This window comes from Chelon labrosus (genome assembly GCF_963514085.1).
Source record: "Chelon labrosus genome assembly, chromosome: 9".
In the NCBI taxonomy this organism is placed as follows: Eukaryota; Metazoa; Chordata; class Actinopteri; order Mugiliformes; family Mugilidae; genus Chelon; species Chelon labrosus.
The window spans coordinates 30,171,650-30,186,127 of NC_140359.1; the positions used below are offsets into that span (position 1 = coordinate 30,171,650).

The following is a 14,478-nucleotide window of genomic DNA, read 5'->3' on the forward strand; positions in this document are numbered from 1 at the left end:
TGATCCTTCATTCTACCTGATAATATGGACACGGAACTGACAAAGAGACAGAAACCTCCTAAAAATGGCAGCCAGCAAAAAAGCCAGAAGAAGAAGAAGAAGGTGGACCAACACAGAACCTTAAACCATCAGTCTAAATCTGTTCTTCTTTCCTTTATGTTCCTTGTGTATCAGTCAGGACACTACAGGGTTAGCTTTGATTTAGTTAGTCCCATCATGTTGTAGTCATAACTACTTTTATTCATTACACTGAAGTAAAAAATAAAGTATAAAAACAACTATATATTGTTTATTTACAGTTCATCAATCTCACTGGTTTTCGTTTTTCCCACCGCCTTTCGTGACCCTGAACGCCTCCTAAGTTCGGTCGGAGGTGTCGGGTTACAGCGGTGGGCGGGGCCTAGTGGATCTGAAAATGGCTGCGCCCTGTTCGGATCAACAGGTCTGAAGGTAACGAGTCTCCCGCTCGACTTTTACTTTCTTCTCACTCGTTTCCTTCTTTTCATGAAGCGTCTCCGTTTGTTTCTCATCGGAAGAGACCCGGATGCTGCTCGGCGGGAACACATCGCCTCCAGCCCGCCTGTCAGCGGCCGCTCGACTCCCAACACCCAGCGAAGCGACGTTAGCCTGTTAGCTTAGCAGTTAGCCGAGAGTGGTGACGAGTTTAAGAGTTAGCAGTGACGTCACGGGCAGACTACCAGTAAACAGGAAGAGTAATCAGAGTAAAGTTACTCAGAGTCTGAGTGTCTGATGTTTGAACATGAATTAATTTATTTACTGATTTCAGAAACAATTGTTAAAAGTGACGTCACGTCCAGTTTTATTGCAACAGGTGAGTTCAACCCAAAACCACCATGAATACAGTTCAGGTCCAGGTCCAGGTCCAGGTTCAGGCTGGTCCAGGTATGGTCCAGGTCCAGGTCCAGGTATAGGTTCAGGTCCAGGTCCAGGTCCAGGTCCAGGTCCAGGTTCAGGCCTGGTTCAGGTCCAGGTATAGGTCCAGGTCCAGGTCCAGGTCCAGGTTCAGGCCTGGTCCAGGTATAGGTTCAGGCCTGGTCCAGGTTCAGGCCAGGTCCAGGTCCAGGTCCAGGTCCAGGTTCAGGTTCGGGCCCGGTCCAGGTATAGGTTCGGTCCAGGTCCAGGTCCAGGTTCAGGTTCAGGTCCAGGTTCAGGCCAGGTCCAGGTTCAGGTTCTGGCCCGGTCCAGGCCCAGGTTCGGTCCAGGTCCAGGTTCAGGCCAGGTCCAGGTCCAGGTCCAGGTCCAGGTCCAGGTTCAGGCCTGGTCCAGGTCCAGGTATAGGTCCAGGTCCAGGTCCAGGTCCAGGTTCAGGCCTGGTCCAGGTATAGGTTCAGGCCTGGTCCAGGTTCAGGCCAGGTCCAGGTCCAGGTCCAGGTCCAGGTTCAGGTTCGGGCCCGGTCCAGGTATAGGTTCGGTCCAGGTTCAGGTTCAGGTTCAGGTTCAGGTTCAGGTCCAGGTCCAGGTTCAGGCCAGGTCCAGGTTCAGGTTCTGGCCCGGTCCAGGCCCAGGTTCAGGCCAGGTCCAGGTCCAGGTTCAGGTCCAGGTTCAGGCTGGTCCAGGTATGGTCCAGGTCCAGGTCCAGGTATAGGTTCAGGTCCAGGTCCAGGTCCAGGTCCAGGTCCAGGTTCAGGCCTGGTTCAGGTCCAGGTATAGGTCCAGGTCCAGGTCCAGGTCCAGGTTCAGGCCTGGTCCAGGTATAGGTTCAGGCCTGGTCCAGGTTCAGGCCTGGTCCAGGTCCAGGTCCAGGTCCAGGTTCAGGTTCGGGCCCGGTCCAGGTATAGGTTCGGTCCAGGTCCAGGTCCAGGTTCAGGTTCAGGTTCAGGTCCAGGTCCAGGTCCAGGTTCAGGCCAGGTCCAGGTTCAGGTTCTGGCCCGGTCCAGGCCCAGGTTCGGTCCAGGTCCAGGTTCAGGCCAGGTCCAGGTCCAGGTTCAGGTCCAGGTCCAGGTCCAGGTCCAGGTTCAGGCCTGGTCCAGGTCCAGGTATAGGTCCAGGTCCAGGTCCAGGTCCAGGTCCAGGTTCAGGCCTGGTCCAGGTATAGGTTCAGGCCTGGTCCAGGTTCAGGCCAGGTCCAGGTCCAGGTCCAGGTCCAGGTTCAGGTTCGGGCCCGGTCCAGGTATAGGTTCGGTCCAGGTCCAGGTTCAGGTTCAGGTTCAGGTTCAGGTCCAGGTCCAGGTTCAGGCCAGGTCCAGGTTCAGGTTCTGGCCCGGTCCAGGCCCAGGTTCAGGCCAGGTCCAGGTCCAGGTTCAGGTCCAGGTCCAGGTCCATGTCCAGGTTCAGGTTCAGGTTCAGGCCTGTTCCAGGTCCAGGTCCAGGTCCAGGTCCAGGTTCGGGCCCAGTCCAGGTATAGGTTCAGGCCTGGTCCAGGTTCAGGCCAGGTCCAGGTCCAGGTTCGGTCCAGGTCCAGGTCCAGGTCCAGGTTCGGTCCAGGTCCAGGTTCAGGCCTGTTCCAGGTCCAGGTTCAGGTCCAGGTCCATGTCCATGTCCATGTCCAGGTTCAGGCCTGTTCCAGGTCCAGGTCCAGGTTAGGGCCCAGTCCAGGTATAGGTTAAGGCCTGGTCCAGGTCCAGGTTCAGGCCAGGTCCAGGTTCAGGGTTGGCTGCAGCGTCCTCAGAAATGATGAGTCTCTCACTGTGTGTCCAGGTGTCCATGATGTCCAGGGAGCAGGTGAGCATCGCTGAGCTGCTGCTCTCATTGGACAGTTCAGAACTGGAAGAGGCGGAGCTAGTGAGAGCTGCAGTCAACCAGCAGCTGAGCTCAGGTGAGTTCACCTGTCCCTACCTGTATCTGCCTGTCCCTAAGTTTCTTTACTTGTCCCTACCTGTCTCTACCTGTCTGATCTAACCTGTAGTTGTCCTCCCAGACAGAGGAGGTGCTGTCTTGTCCTCTTTGGTGGACTATTATCTGGACTCCTCATCCTCTCAGGCGCTGCTCCTCCTGTCCTCCATCAGGGAGCCTCAGCACAAGGTGAGTAGCACGTCCTCCCTCACCTGTCCAGGTGTTGATGGTATTTATTGATGGTTATAAACATGCTGGAATTACCCATAAGCCCCTGCTGGAGAAGCTGAATGAGTCTCTGAGCAGACCAGGGACCAGACTGGCTGGTCTCACACTGCTGGGTCACCTGACCAGGAAGCAGCCGCCGTGGGTTCATCACATCAGTCGCTCAGCGCTGCTGCCGTCGCTGCTGCGCTGCCTCAAGGTAAAAACACCTGAACACACACCTGAACACACACCTGAACACACACCTGACCATTACTGACACACACTTGAACACACACCTGAACACACACCTGACCATTACTGACACACACCTGAACACACACCTGACCATTACTGACACACACCTGAACACACACCTGAACACACACCTGACCATTACTGACACACAGCTGTACACACACCTGAACACACACCTGTACACACACCTGTACACACACCTGAACACACACCTGACCATTACTGACACACACCTGTACACACACCCGTACACACACCTGAACACACACCTGACCATTACTGACAAACACCTGACCATTACTGACACACACCTGACCACACACCTGACCACACACCTGAACACACACCTGAACACACACCTGACCATTACTGACACACACCTGTACACACACCCGTACACACACCTGAACACACACCTGACCATTACTGACACACACCTGACCATTACTGACACACACCTGACCACACACCTGAACACACACCTGTACACACACCTGAACACACACCTGAACACACACCTGACCATTACTGACACACACCTGTACACACACCCGTACACACACCTGAACACACACCTGACCATTACTGACACACACCTGAACACACACCTGAACACACACCTGACCATTACTGACACACACCTGACCATTACTGACACACACCTGAACACACACCTGTACACACACCTGAACACACCTGATCATTACTGACACACACCTGTACACACACCTGAACACACACCTGACACACACCTGAATACACACCTGACCATTACTAACACACACCTGACCATTACTGACACACACCTGTACACACACCTGAACACACACCTGAACACACACCTGAACACACACCTGACCATTACTGACACACACCTGAACACACACCTGAACACACACCTGAACACACACCTGAACACACACCTGACCATTACTGACACACACCTGTACACACACCTGTACACACACCTGAACACACCTGATCATTACTGACACACACCTGTACACACACCTGAACACACACCTGACACACACCTGAACACACACCTGACCATTACTAATACACACCTGACCATTACTGACACACACCTGTACACACACCTGAACACAGACCTGTACACACACCTGAACACACACCTGACCATTACTGACACACACCTGTACACACACCTGAACACACACCTGACACACACCTGAACACACACCTGACCATTACTAATACACACCTGACCATTACTGACACACACCTGTACACACACCTGTACACACACCTGAACACACACCTGAACACACACCTGACCATTACTGACACACACCTGAACACACACCTGAACACACACCTGACCATTACTGACACACACCTGAACACACACCTGAACACACACCTGAACACACACCTGACCATTACTGACACACACCTGAACACACACCTGAACACACACCTGACCATTACTGACACACACCTGTACACACACCTGTACACACACCTGTACACACACCTGAACACACACCTGTATGTTTTGCAGACAGACAGTGACGTGGTGGTCCTGATCACTGGGGTCCTGGTCCTCATCACTCTATTACCCATGATCCCTCAGGCTGGGAAACAGCACATCTATGACTTCTTTGACGTGTTTGGACGTCTGGCGTCCTGGACCTACAAAACTCCCGGTAACGTCCACCCAGCAGGGGGCGCTCCAGGGTTTGACCAGTGTCAGAGAACACAATGAATCGATGAGGAAATCAGTCAGAATCTCAGGCTGTGTTCTGATTGGCCGCTCATTGTCCTCTGCAGGTCATGTGCCCATGGTCCACCTGGTCCATCTCCATGCAGGTGTGTACTCTCTGTTCCACCGGCTCTATGGGATGTTCCCCTGTAACTTCATCTCCTACCTGAGGCTCCACTACAGCATGAAGGAGAACCTGGACACCTTCCAGGAGGTGGTCAAGGTCAGGACACGACAATAAGAGACTAAAGACTGACACACACCTGTACACCTGTTTACCTGAGCGTCTTCCGTTCTCTGTGTCTTTCAGCCGATGCTGGAACATGTACGGGTTCACCCGGAGCTCGTCACAGGGACTCAGGACTACGAGCTAGACCCGTCCAGGTGGGTGTGTTCAGAGCAGAGCGTTGGTCCAGGTGTCAGGTGTGTGACTGTTGGCCTCCTGCCTCCAGGTGGAGGTGCTATGAAGTCCATGACATCGTGATCGAGTGCTCCAGGGTGTCTCTGGATCCTCTGGAGTCGTCCTGTGAAGAGGACGTCTACTCCTCCTCCTCCTCCTCCTCACCCAGACCTCCCCCTCTTTCCTCCCCCCTCCCTTACCTGAACCTCACCTCCAGCCCTCACCTCACAGAGAGGGGCAGCAGCTCAGGTGAGCCGGACTCTGGCTGTTTTAATTGATTCTAGGTCATTGAATTGAATTCATTGATGTGTTGTGTCTGTGACAGGAAGTCCTTCGCTGAGTGGACAGTCTCACCTGAACTCCTCCTACATCCAGGTAACTCACCTGCCCGTCCGTTCGTCCGTCTGTCCTCACCTGACTCGCTCACTTCAACAGTCTTTGTTTGGACGCAGGCTGATGATGTCACATGGAGCCCCTCCTCTCAGTGTGGCTTGTCAACGCCTCCTCCTGAACCTGCTGCCTCAGGCTCCGCCCCCCCTCTGACCAGGTGCACCTCCCTCTCAGGTGAGGCTTCAGCTTCCTGTTGTGTCATGTGCAGTGTTGGGAACGTTACTTTAAAAAAGTAATTAGTTATAGTTACTCACTACTTGTTCCAAAAAGTAACTGAGTTAGTAACTGAATTACTCTACAATCAAAGTAACTCGTTACCAGGGAAAGTAACTATTTGCGTTACTGTCCAAGAATTTGGATTTTTTAGCAGTTTTCACAAGTCAGTTGAAATGAGTAGAACAGACAGGTGTTTGTACATAACTTTCGATATTTATATATATATTTTATAATTATATTTATATTAAATTTATTTTTATAATATTTATATTTCGATAGGGTTTAGACAGCGAGCTGTCATCTGTGGTGGAGGTATCGGTGTTTTTGGCCACTAGCTTTGTAGATGCGTGTGTCGTCGTGAGATGCTTCATTAAATTAGAGTTGCTTACAACGGATGTCGACAAAGTCTTTGCTCCTGGACATAATGTACACATTACATGCACGTTCCTCTTTATTGAAGTAGTGCTTATATCTCCACCTTGAAAATGCCAACTTTTCATCGGATTGCTCCTGACTCGCCATCTCTGCTGCTTCATTGAATCTCTGTTTAGCTGTTGTGTGTGTGTGTGTGTGTGTGTGTGTGTGGCGCGTGTGCTGGCATGTGTGTAAAACCACTGGCTCTGATTGGCTACCATGAAACATGACTCTGCCTTAGCCAATCATAATCGCTTACCTCGTTATTAACCCACCTCCTCACTAGCGGTGAGCCAGGGGTGCGTTCGGATTACACAGTTTATTCAATCAATGCGTAGTAACGCACCGCATTTAACGTCCAGTAACGTTAACGGCGTTGTAACGACGGGAAAAGTAATTAGTTAGATTACCCCGTTACTGAAAAAAGAACGTCGTTACCTAACGCAGTTCTTTTAAACGGCGTTATTCCAAACACTGGTCATGTGTGTGTGGATTCTGAATGTTGAAACTGTGTGTGTGTGTCCAGAGGGGAAATGTCCCTCCTCTGTCCCTGTCTCTGCGCCTGAGGACAACCAAGACGGCCACCTGCCTCCTGACAGTGACGGCCAGGTGAGGTCAGGACCTCAGGTGGAGCAGCAGGAGGAGTCTGTCTCCTCTCAGGTGAGGCAGGCGCCAGGACAACAGGAAGTGTTGTCTTTTCAGCCAATCACAGAGCGGGAGCAGAGTGATGTCATCATCACCAGTGAAGGTGAGCTCACCAGCTGATCACCTGTCTGTCTCTGTACAGGTGTGTAGTTGAGATCCAGGTGAAGTGGGCGTGGCTTGATCACAACATGTTGATGTGATCTTCTCTGTGTCTCCAGAGGTTAAACCTGAGTCTCAGGCTCCTCCCACTCCCTCCTCCCTCTCTCAGCCTCCCCTCCTCTTCACCTCCACCCCATCTACAGGCCTCCCCCCTCCCTCCTGCTTCATCACCCCTCACCCCCCCACCCACAGGTCAGAGGAGGGTGGCCCCGCCCACTCTGACTGTAGCTCCGCCCCTCCCTATGAGCCTCTGTTTGAACTCGCTCTGCCTCGAGCCGCCACGCTGTTCATCGGGAAGAAAACACAGGTTTGAATCATTGATCTGAAAATGATTTAAATGACTGATCAGGTTATTGATCAGTTTATTGATTGACCTGTAGGAGGCGCTAGAGAGAACCTCAGGGGAGCAGGAAAAGGAGGAGGACCAGAGCTCCATCTCTCCTCTCAAGGTTCTGGATCAGCTGATCGTCCACGGTCACGACGCCCACGAACGCCTCAGCAGGAGGTAAGACTGAAGCAGGAAGTGGATTCTTCTCCCTGGTCTGAAAGTTGCTGATTGGTTGAATAAAGTTCTGGTTCCTGGTGACGTCACGTCCTGATGGTTGTTTGGTGGCAACGTCTTAAAGTGTTTCTCTAAATGTCCCAGCGTCTGGTAGACACCGTGAAGTTTGTAGATTGATCATCTGAGTCTCAGCTGTGATGATGTAACTTCCTGTCTGGTGTTCGTCAGGTTTTCATCCGGCACTAAGTTGATGGATCGGAGTCAATGTGGAGGTAAACAGCAGAGCATGAAAACCAAAGGTACCTGAAACTAACACTGAGCGCGCTCACACTCTCCTCCTCCACCAGGTCAGATTAAACCAGATTAAACCAGATTAAATCTGACCTAATCTGGTTTAATCTGATCTAATCTGACCTGGTCAGCCTGGCTCTGTTCTTTCTGCCTTCTAATTAAAGGGGGGGGGGCTTTTTGTTTCTTTTACCCGTTGCCTCCATCGATGAAGACTGATTCTGGTCTTTACCCACATCCTGACCCCTGACCCCTGACCCCTGACCTCTGACCTCTGGTTGAAAAGCTCCTGCTTAACGACTGAACGTTGTTTGTTGGTTCAATTTACTACAAACCACCTGGATCCACCAACACAGCAACTACACAACTACACAACTACACAACTACACAGCAACTACACAGCAACACAGCAACTACACAGCAATACAGCAACTACACAACAACACGGCAGCTACACGACAATACAGCAACTACACGACAATACAGCAACTACACAACAATACAGCAACTACACAGCAACACGGCAACTACACAGCAACACGGCAGCTACACGACAATACAGCAACTACACAACAACACGGCAGCTACACGACAATACAGCAACTACACGACAATACAGCAACTACACGACAATACAGCAACTACACAACAATACAGCAACTACACGACAATACAGCAACTACACAGCAACACGGCAACTACACAGCAACTACACAGCAACACGGCAACTACACGACAATACAGCAACTACACAACAACACGGCAACTACACAGCAATACAGCAACTACACAACAACACGGCAACTACACAACCACAGTACCGTCGGAGCATGTGGTGTGTGACTGAGTTCCTCAAGGCTCCGTCTCTGTTCTCTGTCTACGTTCGTCACTGCTTTATGACATCACAATGACACCGTCACAACAACATGACAGCACACGCTGTGACTGATTTAATGTTGTGTGTGTATGTGTTAGGCCCCGCCCAGGGGGAGGAGCTTCAGTCTCTGAGGAGTCAGCTGTTGCTGGTCCACAGCCAGCTCCAGTACGAGCGCTTTAAGCGCCAGCAGCACGCCGTCAGAAACCGGCGCCTGCTGCGCAGAGTCATCAACGCCACGGCGCTGGAGGAACACAGCGTTGCCATGGTAACATACACCCGTCACGCATGACTCCGCCCACCTCTTTACTGCATCCCTCCTGACCTCCAGGCGTGTCCTCCTGCAGAAGGCTCAGCTCGGCGTCCTGGAAGACGAGATCCGGAGTCTGAAGTCGAGTCTGGAGGAGGAGCAACGACGATACGGCGTCCTGCGGCGGGACGCCACCACACACACCGACACACTACACACACACATCACACAACTGCTGCTGCAGCACCAGGATGAGCAGAGAGACAACCAGAGGCTGCAGGTACACAACTACACAACTACACAACCACAACAACACACAGCTACACAACTACAACTACACACAACTACACAACCACAACAATACACAGCTACACAACTACAACTACACACAGCTACACAACCACAACAACCACAACAATACACAGCTACACAACTACAACTACACACAGCTACACAACTACAACTACACACAGCTACACAACTACAACTACACACAACTACACAACCACAACTACACACAGCTATACAACCACAACAATACACAGCTACACAACTACAACTACACACAGCCATACTGTCACAACTATAAACAACTACAACACATGGACTAACAGACAGTCAGACGAGGTTCAGACCAGATTATCTTGTGGTCTGGTCTGATCTGGTCTGGTCTGGTCTGGTCTGATCTGATCTGGTCTGATCTGGTCTGGTCTCAACCATCATCAAACCCATGGACAAGCAACAGGCTCTCGAGGCTAATGTTAGCTAGTATGCTACGGAATGAGTTCTTCTGGTCTGATTGGCGGTTGGTAAACTAGCTAGCAGCTACGTTAGCGCCACCTGCTGGACTGGAGGGTGGAGCAGCAGACTGACTCCAGACTTGTTGACTTCAGATGAGGTGGTGCGTTCAAAGCTCCACCCTCATCTCTGAGTCGAGAGGCTTTCAACTTCCTGGTTTTAAACTGTGTGTGCTGTGATTGGCTGTTTCAGAGTGAGCTGCAGGAGTATCAGAGCAAGGTGAAGGATCTGGAGGCGGAGCTTCAGAGAGCCAATAACAAGGCCTACAGCGTCGAGCGCCAGCTGACCCAGCTGTCACTCAAGGTACAGAGACATCTGAAGACAGACGTGACGACTGGAGACTTGATCAGTGATGTGTTGACCTGTTGCCGTTGCCTCTACAGTTGTGTAGCAGTGAACAGTTGCAGCAGCATATCTTCCTGTTGAACCAGCAACTCGTCCTCCTGAGAGAAACCAACCGAGCTCTGACAGAACAGCTGGAGGGAGGAGAGACACACAGCTGGACGGTAAGGGACAGATCCTCCCTCCGCTCCGTCCTCACGTCTTCTGACTATTTTGATGAATGTTCTCGTTCCAGGAGGCGTCCATGCTGCAGTGCAGTGTGGGTAAGGAGTACCAGAGGCTGAAGGACAGCGACGTCCAGCAGAGACAGAGGCTGGAAGCAGCCAATCACAGGATAGCAGAGCTGGAGAACCAGCTGGCCAAGAGAGACCAGCTGATCCTGGATCAGAAGAAGCTCCTGGAGGACACCAAGAACCAGAGCAGGTCAGAGTGGTCCAGGTGTTGTCTCTGCTGTCAGACGGTCCCAGGTGACGGTGTTTCTCTGCAGGGCCGAGCTGATGGCGTCCGACAGTCGCTGCGACGCTCTGAGGAGAATCGTTCAGACGCTGCAGACGGAGATGCTTCACCTGTACAGTCAGATCCACCTGGACTCCCTCACCGCCAGGTAAACGTCTGCATCCGTCAGGTCAGACCGGAACAGGAAACACTGAGCGTCCAATCACAGCCGCTGATGATGTCATGTCATGTCTTTCAGGTCAAACGGCGGCGGCGCGGCGTCACCTGACGCTCAGGGCACCCACAGGCCCCGCCTCTCCTCTTCTGCTGTCAGCATTATAAACGGAGCCGTGGAGGCGCCCTCCTCCTCCCCCCTGCTCCTCACCTCCTCCCCTCTCTCCCTCTCCCCCATCGAGTCCCCTCTGGCGGTCGGCTCCTTCCTGGAGCAGCGGTCGCGGCAGCTGTTCAACCCGACTAGTCAGAGCCAGGAGGAGGAGGAGGAGGAGCAGGAGGAGGTGGAGGAGAAGGAGGAGGAGGAGGAGGCCCAGCCAGAGAGCCCTCCTCTGGGTCAGGAGGTGGAGGAAGCCGCCCTGACGGCTGGGAGTCCCCTGATGGAGCCACCGAGTCGGGCCGCCGCTCCCAGCGCCGCTCCTCCTCCAGACCTGACGTTCACTGTTCGCCAGAGGAGACACGAGCTGAGCATCATGGACTACGACGAGACGCTGCCCGAGTTCTGATGGAGGAGGAGGAGGAGGAGGAGGTGGAGGAGGAAGAGGAAGAGGATCCATGTGTTTAGTTTTAGTCAGAATCATAAAGCTCTTTCTCCAGACACATTGAGGCAGCTGCCTTAATTCAACCTGATGTCTGCTAGCATGCTAACATGCTAACATGCTGACATGCTAGCAGACATCAGGGAGTGAGGTTCCTCAGGGTTCTACTCTTGGTCAAATATTAAACCAACATTCACTGAAGCTGAGAACCAAAAGAAACCAAAAGACATGCCTCCATCTTTCTGATTCATTTAAACTAAAACTTTTATTCTGGAGTAAAATCCCTGAATTCAGAGTCAGTATTGATCGGCCCTGGTGCTTCCACACTGCTAACGCAATGCTAAGCTAGGCTAACGAGCCTAAGCTTCAGACTTCAACTTCCACGTCTGTTGTAAACATGGAAGCCAGATATTATTCTCAATAATTAATCCTGAAAGGATGTGGTGTTGAATAAATATGAACTAACCCGAGGATTATTTTATTTTTGGTAACGTCAGAAAAAAGGGAAAGAAATTAATTATTTCATTCAGTCAGAGCTGACGTCTCTGATCACATGACAGTCCACACTCAGGTTACACTACAACGGCTTCGTTAAAGGTGTTAGCTTCACCGACGTCACGTTAGCTTCACCGACGCCACGTTAGCTTCACCGACGTCACGTTAGCTTCACCGACGCCACGTTAGCTTCACCGACGTCACGTTAGCTTCACCGACGTCACGTTAGCTTCACCGACGTCACGTTAGCTTCACTGACGCCACGTTAGCTTCACCGATGTTAATAATAATAATAATAATAATAATAATAATACATTTGATTTCTAAGCGCCTTTCAAGACTCCCAAGGACACTGTACAAAAACATAAAGACACAAAACAAGACAAAAAATAAATAAACAATGGAGCAGTGCAGTCACAGTGAATAAGCTTCTGGAACAGGTGGGTCTGGAGTCTGGATTTAAAGAGAGGGAAGGAGTCAGTGTGACGGATGTCCGGTGGGAGTGAGTTCCAGAGTTGGGGGACAGATCAACTGAAGGCTCTGCTCCTCAATCGTTGAGACGTTGAGCTTGATTCAAAATAAGTCCAGCAGCTTTTTTTCTGTTTGATTGAAAGTAGCGGCCTTTTAATCTTTTTGTTGATCTCTTGATTGATTAATCATTCATTTCATCATCAGCTGATGAACTGATCAACTCTGTGATGTTATGATCAGGTCAATCTTTCAATCACATGACGAAGCAGAAGTTTCCTGTCAGGCAGTTTTCATTATGATCATGAATTAATCATTGATTGATGAGTTGATTGATGAGTTGATTGACCTAACATCATCAGACATCCAACCAACAGTTGTCCCCTAACAGTCACCAGAAGGACAAACCAAAGACTTCCTGTTGTCCTCTGAGTCTCGTCACCCGTCACCAGCCTGAAGAGACAAACTGTGAACGCTACAAATAAAGAATCTGTCAAACGTCTCAGTCTCTTCTCATTGGTCACTTCGTTCTTTGATTTTAACGCCAGATGTTTGACTGATGGTCTGTAGGTGATGAGCTCACTGTGCTAATGCTAGCATGTTGATGTTGAGCAGGCACAAGAATCACTACCTCAGTTTAGCATGCTAGCATATGGGCCAATGCTAATGTCTGCCTTAGAGTCGGAGCTCTTGAATGAAATATATAGATATAGATATAGATAGATATAGATATAGATAGATATAGATAGATATAGATATAGATATAGATATAGATATAGATATAGATAGATATAGATATAGATAGATATAGATAGTAATACAGTTGAAACCAGATGTTTACATCCACTGTGTTAAAAGACACATCAACATTTTTTCCTCACTGTCTGAAGTTAAATCAGACTAAACCTCTCCTGTTTTAGGTCAGTTAGGATTACTAAAATTATTTCTATTTGCTAAATGCCACAATGATGAGAGAGAGAATTTCTTAGAGAATTTTTTATTACTTTCTTCAAAGTCAGAAGTTTACCTACATTTCCTTCGTATTTGGTAGCATTGTCTTTAAACTGTTTGACGTGGGTCAAATGTTTCCTTCCACAAGCTTCTCTCAATAGTCTGCTGGAGTTCTGGTCCATTCCTCCTGACAGAACTTGTGTAACTGAGTCACGGTTTCACACGCCTTTTCAGATCTGACCACAAATGTTCTATGTGACTGAGATCAGGGCTTTGTGATGGCCACTCCAAAACATTGATTTATTGTCCTTAAGTCAGTTTGTAACTACAGTATGCTTAGGGTCATTGTCCATTTGAAGACCCATTTGTGTCCAAGCTTTAACTTCCTGGCTGATGTCTTGAGATGTTGCTTCAATATTTCCACATAATGTTCTTTCCTCATGATGTCGTCTATTTTATGAAGTGCACCAGTTCCTCCTGCAGCAAAACAGCCCCACAACATGATGCTGCCACCCCCATATACATATATATATATATATGTATATATATATATATGGTATACATACCTGGTCTGTGTGATATCTGACTCTTCATCTGTGTGATATTTTTCCTGCCCTTTCTGTATTCTGTTGCAAACTACATTTCCCCACTGTGGGACAAATAAAGGTTTTTCTTGTTCTTTACCAGACGGAGCAGTAAAAGAAAAAAGCCAACGTTTAGCATTTAGCCACTGGTAGCTGTTTATATCCACAGTGTATTTACTTTAACACTATGACACAGGAAGTCCAAATATGTAAATGACATTAAAGTTGTGTTAATTTAATTAAGTCCTCTCGTGTTCAGAGGCGCTAACCTGACCCTGTGGCTGGTTATTGTCGAGTTAAATCTTTTTATCAAACATAATTAATAAATAAATTTATTAATTAATCATTCTGACTCAAAGAACTGTTCTTTAAATACATATAAATGTACGTTGCCAGGAAACGCATCGCGCCAGTCCTCTGGCGGCGCGTACTGATGACGTACTTCCCTGACAACGAGTGAACGCGTCTTAGCAACGAACCGTTCAGAAGCTTCTGCTTCAACCGTCGGTTTATTTT

The 14,478-nt window shown here is 49.8% G+C and overlaps 1 protein-coding gene across 3 annotated transcripts; it reads left to right on the forward strand.

Moving 5' to 3' along the window:
* The first annotated feature begins 90 nt into the window (after positions 1 to 90).
* tsc1a (TSC complex subunit 1a) lies at positions 91 to 12,944 on the forward strand. 3 transcript variants are annotated; one of them, XM_084550734.1, is made up of 21 exons: positions 91 to 450; positions 2,659 to 2,776; positions 2,879 to 2,982; positions 3,065 to 3,217; positions 4,781 to 4,925; positions 5,050 to 5,204; positions 5,292 to 5,365; positions 5,434 to 5,630; positions 5,707 to 5,756; positions 5,834 to 5,945; positions 6,928 to 7,149; positions 7,265 to 7,512; positions 7,586 to 7,710; positions 7,936 to 8,006; positions 8,971 to 9,137; positions 9,217 to 9,399; positions 10,110 to 10,220; positions 10,301 to 10,423; positions 10,495 to 10,682; positions 10,747 to 10,863; positions 10,954 to 12,944. In XM_084550734.1, the coding sequence occupies exons 2-21, from the start codon at positions 2,665 to 2,667 to the stop codon at positions 11,429 to 11,431; spliced, it is 3,135 nt and encodes a 1,044-aa protein (XP_084406860.1). In that variant the 5' UTR covers positions 91 to 450; positions 2,659 to 2,664; the 3' UTR covers positions 11,432 to 12,944. The 3 variants fall into 3 exon arrangements, with proteins under 3 accessions (XP_084406860.1, XP_084406858.1, XP_084406859.1); XM_084550732.1 differs by lacking the exon at positions 91 to 450 and having other exon boundaries at positions 1,677 to 2,776; XM_084550733.1 differs by lacking the exon at positions 91 to 450 and having other exon boundaries at positions 1,677 to 2,776; positions 7,936 to 7,979.
* The last annotated feature ends 1,534 nt before the right edge of the window (positions 12,945 to 14,478 follow it).